At 42.5% G+C, this 14,094-nt stretch overlaps 1 protein-coding gene across 1 annotated transcript; it reads left to right on the top strand.

Annotated features, from left to right (window-relative positions):
* The first annotated feature begins 5,431 nt into the window (after positions 1-5,431).
* Positions 5,432-13,452, top strand: NANP (N-acetylneuraminic acid phosphatase). The gene is made up of 2 exons (XM_012655028.1): positions 5,432-5,545; positions 12,367-13,452. The coding sequence occupies exons 1-2, from the start codon at positions 5,456-5,458 to the stop codon at positions 13,021-13,023; spliced, it is 747 nt and encodes a 248-aa protein (XP_012510482.1). The 5' UTR covers positions 5,432-5,455; the 3' UTR covers positions 13,024-13,452.
* The last annotated feature ends 642 nt before the right edge of the window (positions 13,453-14,094 follow it).

Raw genomic sequence — 14,094 nt, 5'->3', positions numbered from 1 at the left:
CAAAGGACACAAAAAGAAGACAAAAAATGGCCAACAAGCATATGAAAAATGCTCAACATTAGTAATCATCAGAGAAATGCCAATTAAAACCACAGTAAGATACCATCTTACACCAGTCAGAATAGCTAGTATTAAAAACTCAAAAAATAGGCCGGGTGCGGTGGCTCACACCTGTAATCCTAGCACTCTGGGAGGCCGACACGGGTGGATTGCTCAAGGTCAGGAGTTCGAGACCAGCCTGACCAAGAGCGAGACCCCCGTCTCTACTAAAAAATAGAAAGAAATGATCTGGACAACTAAAAATATTATATATAGAAAAAATTAGCCAGGCATGGTGGCACATGCCTGTAGTCCCAGCTACTCGGGAGGCTGAGGCAGTAGGCTCTCCTGAGCCCAGGAGTTTGAGGTTGCTGTGAGCTAGGCTGACGCCACGGCACTCACTCTAGCCCGGGCAACAGAATGAGACTCTGTCTCAAAAAAAAAAAAAAAAAAAAAAAACTCAAAAAATAACAGATGCATAGAGAAAAGGGAACACTCATACTCTGTTGGTGGGAATGTAAATTAATACAACCTCTATGGAAAACAGTATGGAGATTTCTCAAAGAACTAAAAATACATCTACCATTTGATCCAGCAATCCCACTAGTGAGTGTCTACCCCCTCGCCAAAAAAGCAATCATTATATCTAAAAGATACCTGCACTTGTATATTTATCACAGCACTACTCACAATAGTAAAGCTATTGAATCAGTTTAAGTGTCCATCAACAGATAATGACATAAAGAAAATGTGGTATATATAAACCACAGAATATTACTTAGCCAATAAAAAGAATGAAGTCATGTCTTTTGCAGGAACATGGGTGGAACTGGAAGCCATTGTTTTAAGTGAAATAACTGAGATAGTCAAATACTGCACATTCTCACTTATAAATGGGAGCTAAATAATGTGTACACATGGACATACAATGTGGAAAAATAGACATTGGACACTCAGAAGGGGCAAGAGGGATGAGAAATTACTTAATGTGTACAATGTACACTATTCAGGTGATGGTTACATTAAAAGCCCATTTTTCACTGATATACAACATATCCATGTATCAAAACTGCAGTTGTACCCCCTAAATTAATACGAATTTAAAAAAAGAAAAAAGAATAAGAATTAATCTGAAGAATAAAATGAATAGCAGCTTCAGTAGTACAAATACAGGGTTTTAAGATGATGATATTATATTTACTATGAGAAAGACATATACTTTCTTATACTTCTGGCATTGTCCCCTGGATGATTTAGTAAGATATCTGAAGTTTGGGGAAGGGAGGGTTGTACAATTCTGAATATATATAAACCCTGGGTAAGTATATATATAACGCCCGGGTAATGATTGTTAGTATGCTGATAATACTTTGGTAATACTGTTGTCAGATTGGTATTAACCTAAGCGTGTCCTGGCCTATTTATCAGCCAGTCAGTGTCTTCTTATTTTCACTTCTGATTTCAACAACAGATCTGTGGTGTGGGAAAAAAGTGAATAGATTCTGCTCTCAAAAATATGCCATAAAAATATATTGATTGCATATTGTTGAGATCCCAAGCACTTTATGGGACTGATTATTTGAGAAATACAGTATGCTTGGTGTTGTATAATAAGTAACTTGCATAGTACTTAAGGAGAATAGGCTCTGGAGCCAGCCTGCTTGGGTTCAGGTACTGGTTCTGCCCCTTTTGAGTTCTGTGATCTTGGCAGTTTATTTAACTTCTTTATCGTTTTTCATCTGTAAAACGTTTCTCATCTCTAAAATGGGGATAATAATAGTACCTATTTCTTAGAGTTGCTGTGAAGATTAGATGAGTTAATAATACATGTAAAACGGTTAGCACAGAGCCTGGAATATAACGTGTTCAATAATAGTAATTAATTCAAAATATTAGGTATTATTTTTATTTTTTTGCTTTTTGGTTTTGTTTCTTCACTTTTTGTTATGGAAAATTGCAAACATATCCAAAAATAGAGAATTCTTGTACAATAAATCCCAATGTACTCATCAAAAATAAATAAATAAATAAATAAAGTATGCTTGGGATCCTGGAATGGGCAAAGAATACTTCTTGGAGGAGGAGAGAGTAGAGTACCGAAGCTGTGTCATAAGAATGGCTGTGACTAGACCAGAGATTAAGGAAACAGGGGTCTCCATATTTTATTCACCCACACCCACTCCTGGTTGATAAGGAGAAGGAAAATGAGGGGGGAAAAACATTCTTTTTCATCCTATTTCTGGGGAAACTGCCCAAAGAAAACTTTGGATAGCAGTTTTTATAAATCATGAATCCTGTGATCCCCAATACACAGAAGAAACCCCATTGTTTACATTTTTGAGTCTGTACAGTATTCCATCCTACAGATATATCAAGTTTTATTCTACGGTCCCTAGAGTTCCCCAAGGGTTGTTTCCACACTTTTGCATTTATAGTGCTGCAGGGAACACTCTAGTATTTGTATCTTGTGAAAGTTTTGAAAGTATTTCCAAGGGTAAATTCCTTGCAGTGGGAATGAGCAGACACTGCCAAGTTATTCTCAAAGGAGGTTGCATTTACATTCCCACAACCAGTATATAAGGGCCTGTTTTCCTACATGGTCACCAGCTCTGGCTGTCAAACATTTAACTGTTGCTTATCCCACAGGTGAAAATGGCATCCTACTATAGTTTGGATTTGCATTTCTTGAAATATGAGTGTGATTGACCACCGTTCCGATATTCACTGGCTGTGTTTATTTTTCTATCTTCTGGCCAAGCCAACTCTTAAGAATTCAGGGAAGATATAATTTTGAGTCATCAACATATAGATGGTATTTAAAGCCATGACAGTGAATGAGATCCCCAAGGGAGTGAGTGTAGTTAGCCAACCCTGGGCTGCTCCAACATCAGAAAGTCAGGGAGATGAGGAGGAACCAGCAAAGAGACTATGAAGAGTAGTCACTGAGCAGGGAAGAAAATGAAGAAAGGATAGCTTCCTGAAAGCCAAGTAAAGAAAGTTTATCAAGGAGAAAACAATAATTAGCTGGTTCAAAGGCTGCTGATAGGACAAGTAACAGGATGCCAGGGAATGGCAACTGGAGAGCAAGGTGAACAGGCTCAAAGCTGGTCATCAGCATCTGCACAATAGTTTCATTCTACGGAGGGCAGAATGCAGGAGAAGCATGCACTACAGTTTAGTTTCCATTTTATTTGTTCCTAGATCAAGTCTGACAATTATAAATCTTTTACTTAGATTTTGCTTCCTGCAAATTTGAAGACCTCCTCTAACTACTAGTGTTATTCTGTCAAGATGCCTAGTTTAAGTACTGTACTTAGAGGAGTCTGTATAACTCATTACCTTAAAGTGCTACAACAAAACTCATTAGTCCACAGATATTAACTGCAACACCCTGAAGCCTCCAGACATTTAATTTAGAAGGAATTAAAGCTGTCAGGATGTACTGCATCTGGCCATTACTTCCCTCCAAGTAGCAAAGTCGGACAGGTCATGCAATGCCATTACAGGACTTATCACAAAGGGAAACCTGTCAACTCATCCCATTAAGAGGATTGATTATACAGACTGCTGTACCTTAAGCTTAGATTCGTGCCTAAATCAATAAAGTCCATATGTACTTCAGAAAAGTGAAAAAAAAAAAACTGCTCCAATCCTATAAGCTTCCTATGCCCACAACCAGTTTTATGCTAAATTGATTCTGACACTTCAGACAACTAAAAAGAAGTAACTCCAAATAATGTACTCATAGTTTTGACTGATTGCTGATCTGAATGACCACAATTGATAGACTATCCCTATATACATCACCAAGGTAACCACAAAGCAGAGTCATGGTTTTACAGACTGGATATAAGTTTATTCTTCACGGTACTAATGAGATGTCAACTGTTGATTCTGCTCCACGAATATAAAAACTGTAGGTAATCTGACACTGCAGAATAGAAACCTGTTAACATAAACCAATTGATTTAAGCCACTGAACATCGGCAGATCAATTGTTAATCATGTGCCTCAGAGGTGGCAAATTTTTTCTGTAAAGAGCTAGATAATAAATATTTTAGGCTTTCCAGGCACATGGTGCCTCTTGTAATTATTCAACTCTGCCATTGTAGGTCAAAAGTAGCAATAGACAACACAGAAATGAATGAGTGGGATGTGTTCCAATAAAACTATGGCCACTAAAACTTGAATTTCATGATTTTCATGTGTAATGAAATACTATCTTTTGATTTTTTTTCACCCCTCTAAATATGTAAAAACCACTCGTAGCTGGCAGTCTAAACAAAATCAGGTGACAGGACAAATTGGTACTGACCCACCTACCAGACAATTTGTGGTCACTGATCATGACCACATATCCAAATTTCAGTAAAGTTATCCAACAGACACAAAAAAGATTAGAGGTTATTTTCATGATCCTTGTTCTGCTAGCAGTAGACGACAAATAGTTGTTACCGCCTTCTGGCGGTTTACTAGACTAGCCAGGTCCCTCAGTCCCTTGCTATACCTGAAAACCAACCGATTAAATGGTATCCAGAGGTATGAGAATGCAAGGTTTCAGGAAACGCAATCGAGGTGGACAAAACATCGGACAGACACTACATAGCCCCTCCGTCTCAAGGCATCGCTGTCAAATAAGGGCTGGTAAGAGATACAGGTTACACCTTTCAAAAACGCACTGATGTGGGCTCCAGCTCTAACAAGGCTACCATTCTAATGTAAAGACATTAGGACGCAAGATGGTAAGTTTCCGCGCTTGGAAAACACAGCCCGTGTATTAGCTGTTAAATAAGATTTGAAAACCCAGGCTCTCACAACTTTGCAGCCCCCTAGCGCTCCTGCTACTAACAGTGACCTGGCCAGTACAGACAGCCTTAGGACACTAGACCTGGACAGAGAGACACACACACCCGACTTAGGGCTAGCAAAGAACCAACCACATTTAGGAGCTGCCAGCTGCTCCGCGGGCGCTAACACCCTGCCTAACCGGAAGAGCCAGCTTCTTAGGGACCCTCCCAGGAGCTGGACCGCGCGGAAAATCTCCCATGGTTAGCAGGGAGAGCAGAGTGAGAAGGGATAAGCAGAGGTCACAAAGGACGAAAACCGCGCTTCTCACCCAACCCCGCCCGCAAGCTGCTCAGATAACTGAGCACTCCATGACGCAGACGCTCCCCACCCATGCACTTTATAGAGCAGGGCCCCGGAGTCTCGCGGGATCTCGCTGTTCTCAGAAACTCAGGGAATTACACAATTCGCGGCAGTTCCCGCGAGGATACAAAGGGAGGCCGCGGCAGCTGGCAGGCGCCGCGAGAGGGTCAGGTGACCTCACGGCTCCACCCTCGCCTTGCCAGCCGCCCGCCTCGCGCAAGCGCAGGCGGTGTCTGCGAGGTGGCGGGTAGTGCGGGCGGCCGGCGCGATGGGGCTGAGTCGCGTGCGAGCGGTTTTCTTTGACCTGGACAACACGCTCATCGACACGGCCGGGGCGAGCAGAAGAGGCATGTTAGAGGTAACGTCCCCTCTCCCGCGACCCTCCTCCGGGCTCAGTCAGCACGGCCCACCCCGTGCCGCGCGCTTCGCGTCCCCCACTCGCGCTCCTCGGACCCTGGAGGCACTGGCCGCTCCAGTGCCCCGAGGCCTCGGGAGCGGTCCGGGTGCGGGCAGGGGCGGGAAAGGGGCGAGTAGACTAGCGAGCGTGGGCGGGGGAGGCTGCGGCCCTTGTCCTTGGCGCCTCAGCTCACCTGCGGAGCTACCGGGCTCTGGGAGGTGGCTTCTGCAGATCCTCCAGCGCTTGGGACCTGGAAGGTCCTTAAAGCTGCCACGGTGGACGAGCTGCCCACACGCACAGGTAGACCGTCACACCATGGCACGAGAACCAGCTCTGGGCCGGGACAGCTTTGGACCGGCCAGTACGAGTGCTCTCGGTGTCGGACTCGTGGGAGGGTCGTCTCCCCACCGCGTGGTCTCGGTGGATCTTTGCGGAGACTTGGAAGGGTTAGCCCCAGTTTTGACCCTAGCAGTGACACACCATCAGTGGCGAGCCTGGACTTAAACCCTGCTTCAGAGAATTTTCTCAGTAGAACTTCCTCTGGCCTCCCTGGTGTGGCTGGGACTCTCGGTATCTTTCCGAGGTAACACAGCATAAGTCCGTGCTACACGGAGTATTCCTTCCATGAGGCGTTGCTCAGCAGCCTCTTCTCCTTTCTGTACCTGTGGATGCTGTTTTGAGACTTTCCCATGCTTCTCAAGCCCCTAATCCACCCCGCTTCCCTTCCTTTGCCTTCAGCCTCGAGGAGAAAACGAAAGACTTACCAGATGTGAAAAACTCCACTTTCTTTTTAAATTTATTTATTTTTTAATTTCAGTAGATTTGGGAGGTACAAGTGGTTTTTTGATACGTGAATGAATTGTGTAGTGGTGGAGTCAGTGCTTTTAGTGTAGCCATCACCCAAATAGTGTACGTTGTACCTGATAGGTAATCTGTGATTGCTCACCCCTCTACCAGAAAATCTCCTCTTTCAAAAGCTAATCCTTCCAGCCCTGAGTGTCCCTCCTTCTTATGCTTCGTCAGTTAATTTTTGTCTCCTTGGATCTTCCACCTCTTTTTCTTCCATCCTATTTTTTTTGGTGCATTCCACTTCTGCTTCATATTCATATTTGTCCCATGTTTTTTAAAAATTAAAAAGACTATCTCCCTTGGACTCTTCCTGTGCAAGATGTTGCCTGTCTCTTCTGAGAGCCATGTCTTTCAGGAGAAACCTATACCCATTATCTCCTTGTTCTCTGTCTCCTATTTATTCCTAAATCCATCGCAGTATGACTCTGTCTTCACCACTAGAATGATATAAATTTGCCAGGTCTGTAGGCGCCTCCCAAATTGCCAAAATCAGTGGACATTTTCAGTTTGTTTTTATGACCTTACTGAGGTTTTCCACACTTTTGACTATCCCTTCCATCTTCATGCCCTTGACCTTGACTCAGGGCCACCACCCTGTGCTGTATTGTCTCCAGTGTCTCTAGCTCCCAACGGTACGTGTTTACCTGGGTGCTTTTAGTAAGCTAAGCACAGTGTGTTAGTATTAAATTCTTGCTTTGGGCCAAGAGTTCAGGCTTTAGAATTAGACATTTGAGTTTGAATCACAGCTCTCCCGAAAACCTAGCTGAAAGAGCCTTAATATGTTCCTTAGCCACTCTAAGCCTTAAATCCTCATAAAATTTGAATAATGGTATTAGTCCTCAGTAACATTATCAGGTAGGTTTAATATAGTTTTTTTTTTTTTTGCTTTATTGGTTGGGGTTTTTTGCCATTTTTGTTTGTTTGTTTGTTTGTTTGTTTTGTGACAGGGTCTCACTCTGTCACCTAGACTGGAGTGTAATGGCACGATCATAGCTCACTGTAACCTTGAACTCCTGGGCTCAAGCAATCCTCGGGCACCAGCCTCCCAAAGAGCTGGGATCACAGGCCCATGCCAGCCACACCCAGCCTAGGTTTAATATGTTGCCAAGGAAGTACATGCGTCCAGTGTTCACTCAGTGTGAATCATACCACCTTCCATGCTAACACCTAGTCTGTCCTGCACTGCACATCCCCGCACTCATATCTCAGTTTCAGCTGGACTCATCTCTCACCTGGACTGCTGCTGTGGTCTTATCTCCAGGTATACCACATCCAGTTCATCCTCCACATTCCTGCCACAGTGAGACAGTGATATTTCTAACACAAAAATTAGATTGTGTTTCTTCCTGTTCTTTACACTCTCTTATACCAGTGCTGTATTTTGTTCAGATATTTCTTAATGCACCTATTAAAGGATATTACAATTAATTTTTGCAACCAAATAGCTTCTTGGGAGAGAACAAGCTATGTTAACTGTCTTTGTCTGACATGTAGTAAATGTTGAATGAATGCTGGATGGATGGATAAAAATTCTTACCTCCAGACTAGGTTCTGTTACTGCCTCCTTTGTAAATAGCCTATGAAATGAGCAGAATGGAGCTGTGTGCTTTTGACTATACAAGGAATACTTTATCACGTAGGGATACGTCACCAGTCGTAAATGTTGACCTGTTTGAAAGTAATGTGCCAGCTTTCATAAGTCATTTTGAATGGTTTATGAAAGGAGAAATGGGGTAAGGTCCAGCCATTGCCTTGTCTTGGGGAGAAGGGGGTCATATACTGAGTGTATATGTCAACTTTAATTTTTTTTTTAATCACCTGGGAACATTATTTCTTTCCTCCCCCTTCAGGCCTGTCTTTCATTGTCACTACTCAAGAGGAAGTCTTCTGCAGAAACTTGAGTTTCTCAGTGAACAAAGCAGAAAAGATTTCTGAGCTAAGCATGGCGGTGCATGCCTATAATCCCAGCTACTCAGTAGGCTGAGGTGGGAGGATGGCTTGAGCCCAAGAGTTCAAGACCAGCCTGAGCAACACATTGAGACTCAAAAAAAAAAGATTTCTGCATTTGTGAGTCTACTTCCTAGTGGGGATGACAGTAATAAATCAAATATGTTTATATTGATAGGTGTGTTAGAAGAAGTAGGGGGAGTGAAGTACAATTTTAAATAGATTGGTCAGATTTGGCCTCATTGAGTAGGTGATGTTTGAGCACAGATTTGAACTAAAAGTAACAGAAGGGCTGCTCGAATTGCTAGGCTGTGTGCAGGCAGTCCACATATTTTTGTGAGCATGTACTTTTAAATTACTCTTATTTGGAATTTAGCCCTTTCACATCCAAGTAATTGATACTCAAAAAATACTTTTCTTAAAGTGTTATGAACTATTATAAGGTTCTCAAACTAGCCCTCAAAAAATCTTTTAAAATCAGTTAGCTAAACTTTAGTATTGATGATATTAACTTTAGTTCTGAGTCCAGGAAGCAGCAAATAGAAGAATGGAGTTTGCTTTTTGTATATGTTCAGCAAGAACCTTAAAATAATGTTTTTGTTTTTGTTTTTTTTTTGAGACAGAATCTCACTCTGTTGCCCATGCTCGAGTGCCGTGGCATCAGCCTCACTCACAACAACCTCAAACTCTTGGGCCCAAGGAATCCTACTGCCTCAGCCTCCCGAGTAGCTGGGACTACAGGCACGTGCCACCATGCCTGGCTAATTTTTTCTATATATTTTTTTTTAGTTATCCGGCTAATTTCTTTCTATTTTTAGTAGAGACAGGGTCTCACTCTTGCTCAGGCTGGTCTCGAACTCCTGACCTCCAGCAATCCTCCTGTCTCAGCCTCCCAGAGTGCTAGGATTACAGGCAGGAGCCACCATGCCCAGCCTAAAATAATGTTTTAAAGTAGATGAAGTTTTGAGTTTATATTGTCTACAAACTGACACCCTCTGTCTATCAAAGTAGGGCCCCTTTTTTCAGGCCTACAAGTACCTGGTGGGCTCATTTTACCAGATTTCTTTTCAAGCCTGCCTGCCTCTTGCGCACAATGATGTCATCACACCTCCAAATTAGAGAGCTTTTCCACCACCCCCGATTCAATCAAAACTCCCATTCTCTCAGTGCAGGTATTATGAGAGTTTGTAGTAACATGTATTAATTCAACAAAGGTGTTATTTCTGTTTGAACTAATAATAAGAGAATGATAAATTCTTATCCTGAAGGTATTACTACTATTTGAGTGCTACTTAGTGTCCTGAACAAATGTGTAATTAGATGCTGTTTGACAAAATGCGAAAGTTAATTCAAGGGATGTAACAGGAAGAGATTTTGAAACTTGGGAGCAGTGTGCCCTGCCTTTACAAACATCTCCTCTTTAAGGTGAGCTAATCCTGCCCTTTCAGAGCCCCATGAATGTGCTTAATGTAGTGCCATTTGCAGTAATAGGAAATCAGATCTTTATTGGAAGCTCTCTGTTTACTAGTTATGAGCCAGCTCCTGTTTGAGCTCAAGCATTGTGGAGTCCTAGAGGCTTGTGTCCTTTCTCTTTCTTTCTCTCTCTCTCTCTGTCTCTCTCTTTTTTTAAGAGATGGGGTCTCACTCTGTCACCCAGCCTGGAATGCAGTGGTACAATCACTGCAACCTTGAATTCTGTGCTCAAGCGATCCTCCCGCCTCAGCCTCTAGCTGGGACTACAGGTATGTGCCAGCATACCTGGCTTTGTGTCCTTTTTCTGTGTAGCTGTAGGGTTGCTGAAACTTTAGAGTGCCTATCCGCCATAGCTGAAGAGTCATTCAATTGATGTTGTTAGAAAAAATGGTGGCATAACCATGGAGCTCAAAAAAACTTGATTCGTTAATTGCAATTTAACTTTATGGAGCAAAAATTTTCAGTGGTTTGCCTCCACTTAAAATTCTTAGGACTGGTATATTTTTCTTGAGCTAATAAGATTTTTCTTAACTGTTACATGTTCTGATTAGCACAAATAGTCCAAAAAATATTTCCCTTTCCTTTGTTGTAAGTGATTCTTACACTTTGAGGGAAGAAGAATGTGTTGTGCGTTTATCTCTTTCTCCTTCTCAGTAGGTGAGTTGAGTTTCTGGCATGGGTAGCATACCACTGATACCCCATATAGTTTGTGGCAACATATTTTTACTTACCTGACTGCTTTGCTTCAACAGCACACATTTTTTAGTCCAGCTGTATGCATTGTGCTCATCTCTGAAGATCCAGCATTGTCTGGCATGGTTGGCCTTCCTTGGGTGCACACTAGGACAGGGACTTCAAGTGCAGGATTCATTTGGGAGGTGTTCCTAAGGAGCACTGCAGGGGGCAGGCAGCTGAGACAGGAGAGGAAGGAACCTAACACAGGATGTGTCCATGAGCAGGTTCCTGGTGCGAGCAGTCAGGGGTCTCTGGGAGACAGTACACAGAACAGGGTTCAAGTGTCCCCTGTAAGGGGCAAGAAAGGTATGATATTTATCCATCAATTTCCACCCTTCATTGGTTGGGGGCTGCTCCCAGGCAACAGTTTGAGCCCCAGTCTGTGCTCTAGTGCCCGTGTAGCCAAATAAAGCCCACCAGCAGGGAGGCCCACACTTGCAGTATGAAGCCACTGGCGTATGTGTGAACAGTGTATGCCAGGGGGATTTAGGATCTGCTACAGCGTGGGGTTCCAGGCCTTTTACAAACTGGTTCCAGACAGGCTCTGCAGCCTTATCCTAGCCTCCTCCCTCACGTGCCTCCATTTGACTCAACTCAGCTGCTTTTTCCAGTTCACAAAACGTCAAGCTCTTTGTCTTTGTTCATGCTGTTCTTTCTGTCTGGAATGATTTATTCTACTCTCATCCCCACCTTTTCTGCTTGTTAACTTCTTGGTTTAAATGTCACTTCCTCTGCCAACCCTTATCCAACTACCCTATGGGATGACTTCCACTTCACTCCCGCAGCTCGTGCACACAACTGTTATGGCACTACCCCAGCATTTGTGGATTTGTGGTTGCGGAGCTGCATGTTTTCCCCACCAGATAATGCTCCTGTACAAAGGCCAGTCTCCAGTGCCTAAGAATTCTTCATTCTCATGAGGGATTCACAATCGGCATGACAAAGAGGGTGTCTCAGAACTACTTGAAATCTTTTATCCAAAGAACTAGTTTTTAAAAGTACAGAATTGGGTTCCATTTTATGTGATGGTCAATATGGGTCTTCAAAATGTGAACTGGATTTAGTAAATGAGAAAAGGTTAGATAAACTAGTGTTATTTTTTTCTGGGAAGAGTAAATAATGATTGTCAGAAATTTAAAATGTTTTACTAAACAGAAGTTTTATTTTCATGTCTTCATAACCAGAATGAAAAATGTTGGACTTTAAACTGCCAAATGAAGGATTGTTATTAGCTATGTAGGAAGAATCTTCTTAGAATAGACACTGATTTTAGGGCACGCTGACTCATGCCTGTAATCCTAGCACTCTGGGAGGCCAAGGCAGAGGATCGCTTGAGGCCAGGAGTTTGAGACCAGCCTGAGCAAAATCGAGAGCCTGTCTCTACCAAAAATAGAAAAAATTAGCTGGGCTTGGTGGTGCACACCTGTAGTCCCAGCTACTTGGGAGGCTGAGGTAGGAAGATTCCTTGAGCCCAGGAGTTTGAGGTTGCAGTGAGCTATGATGACTCCACTGCACTCTAGCCCAGGCAACAGAGGGAGACTCTGTCTCTAAAGAAAAAAGAAAAGAAACTGATTTTTAAAATGTGAATGAATTACCTAGCGAGATTGGGAGAGCTTCACTCTGTGTCTCTGAACTCCAGAAATGGTGTGGTGAATAGAGCTGCTTCAGGGCAGAGGAGTGGAGTTAGAATCTCTCAGCCATCTATAGGATCACAGCTTCCTAGGACATGACTATTAAAGACATGAAGTATGTTAATGGATTTATTTTCCTTTATTTAGGTGATAAAGCTCTTGCAGTCAAAATACCATTATAAAGAAGAGGCTGAAATCATCTGTGATAAAGTTCAAGTTAAACTCAGCAAGGAATGTTTTCATCCTTACAATACATGCATTACTGACCTAAGGACTGCACACTGGGAAGAAGCAATCCAGGAAACAAAAGGTGGTGCAGCCAATAGGAAATTGGCCGAAGAATGTTATTTCCTGTGGAAATCTACACGTTTACAGCATATGACACTAGCAGAAGATGTCAAAGCCATGCTCACTGAACTTCGAAAGGAGGTCCGCCTACTTTTATTAACGAATGGGGACAGACAGACCCAGAGGGAGAAGATCGAAGCTTGTGCCTGTCAGTCCTATTTTGATGCCGTCGTCATAGGTGGAGAGCAGAGAGAGGAGAAGCCAGCACCGTCCATATTTTATTACTGCTGCAATCTCCTCGGGGTCCAACCTGGGGACTGTGTGATGGTCGGTGACACATTAGAAACCGACATACAAGGAGGCCTCAACGCAGGGCTGAAAGCAACAGTCTGGATCAATAAAAATGGAATAGTGCCGCTGAAGTCCGCCCCTGTTCCACATTATATAGTTTCTTCTGTGCTAGAGTTACCTGCTCTCTTACAAAGTATAGACCGCAAAGTCAGTATATCTACTTAAAGCACATAAAAGGGCCTGATTATGAATGTTAGCGTCAACTTGCAGAGTTTGAACTAAGCGAAGTTAGGACATTCCACTTACTATGGTCCAGTTCTAAGAATAATTTTATTTATGATTTAGTAGCCAGTATTCTGAAGGTCCTCCCAACCCTGTGGCTTTTAAGTTTTGACAACCAACCATTGACTGGTATTTAAATCTGAAAATTCAGATTGCATTAATACAAGTTAGTAATGTAGCCCAGAAAACTTGAAGAAATATATTATTTGTTAGTCTGTGACTAGAGATTTTTAAAAACTATTTCATTGATCTTTTAGTATCTTGGCTTCGTGATACCAAGCAAGATAGTTTACATGTGGATGCACAAATGTAAGTTTTACGTTCTGGCTGGAAAATAGATATTTTTAAAAAATAGATATTCTAGGCCGGGCGCGGTGGCTCATGCCTGTAATCCTAGCTCTCTGGGAGGCTGAGGCAGAAGGATTGCTTGAGCGCAGGAGTTTGAGGTTGCTGTGAGCTAGGATGACGCCATGGCACTCTAGCCCGGGCAACACAGTGAGACTCTGTCTCAAAAAAAAAAAAAAATAGATATTCTAAAACATAATAGAGATTTATCAGAGCAATTGGATCTTGTTAATATGAAATAGGTACTAAGTCACATGCATTTCATAGTGAAAATATTTTGCATGTTTTTTTCAAACCATGTTTTTACCTACTTTGGATGTATACTTTCTTTTCTATTAGGAATCTGATTTTTCTGCATGACCTTTTTTGGGGGGTCTGGGGGCAGTTTTTCTGTGGTGTATACATGACAAATGGTCCTCCAGTTAAAAAAGCTGTTAAAATCAACATGTGGTGCTCCTTTACCATGACATTTTCTCACCTTTCCACAGTGAGCTTGTAGCTTCCTTGTAGTCTTTACCTCTTGTGGAAATATTTTGACTGTCTTCTCCCAGACACAAAATGGGGTTGAGGGAACTACACTGTCTTGCTGGGGATAAGTACAAGCCACATGGCACCAAAAATCATTTTCCTCCTATGGGATCCATAAGAGGACAGTTGCCTCGGTGTGGT

The sequence above is a fragment of the Propithecus coquereli genome, unplaced genomic scaffold (genome assembly GCF_000956105.1).
Source record: "Propithecus coquereli isolate 6110/MARCELLA unplaced genomic scaffold, Pcoq_1.0 Scaffold459, whole genome shotgun sequence".
NCBI classification, from domain to species: Eukaryota; Metazoa; Chordata; class Mammalia; order Primates; family Indriidae; genus Propithecus; species Propithecus coquereli.
The sequence above is the reverse complement of the archived record's forward strand: the minus strand, read 5'-3'. Positions and strand labels throughout refer to the sequence as shown.

Bases quoted from the DNA above. Each gene is read 5' to 3' on its own strand.
- NANP (XM_012655028.1), top strand. From the start codon at position 5,456: ATGGGGCTGAGTCGCGTGCGAGCGGTTTTCTTTGACCTGGACAACACG. The intron at 5,546-12,366 runs GTAACGTCCCCT...TCCTTTATTTAG, and splicing joins GCAGAAGAGGCATGTTAGAG to GTGATAAAGCTCTTGCAGTC.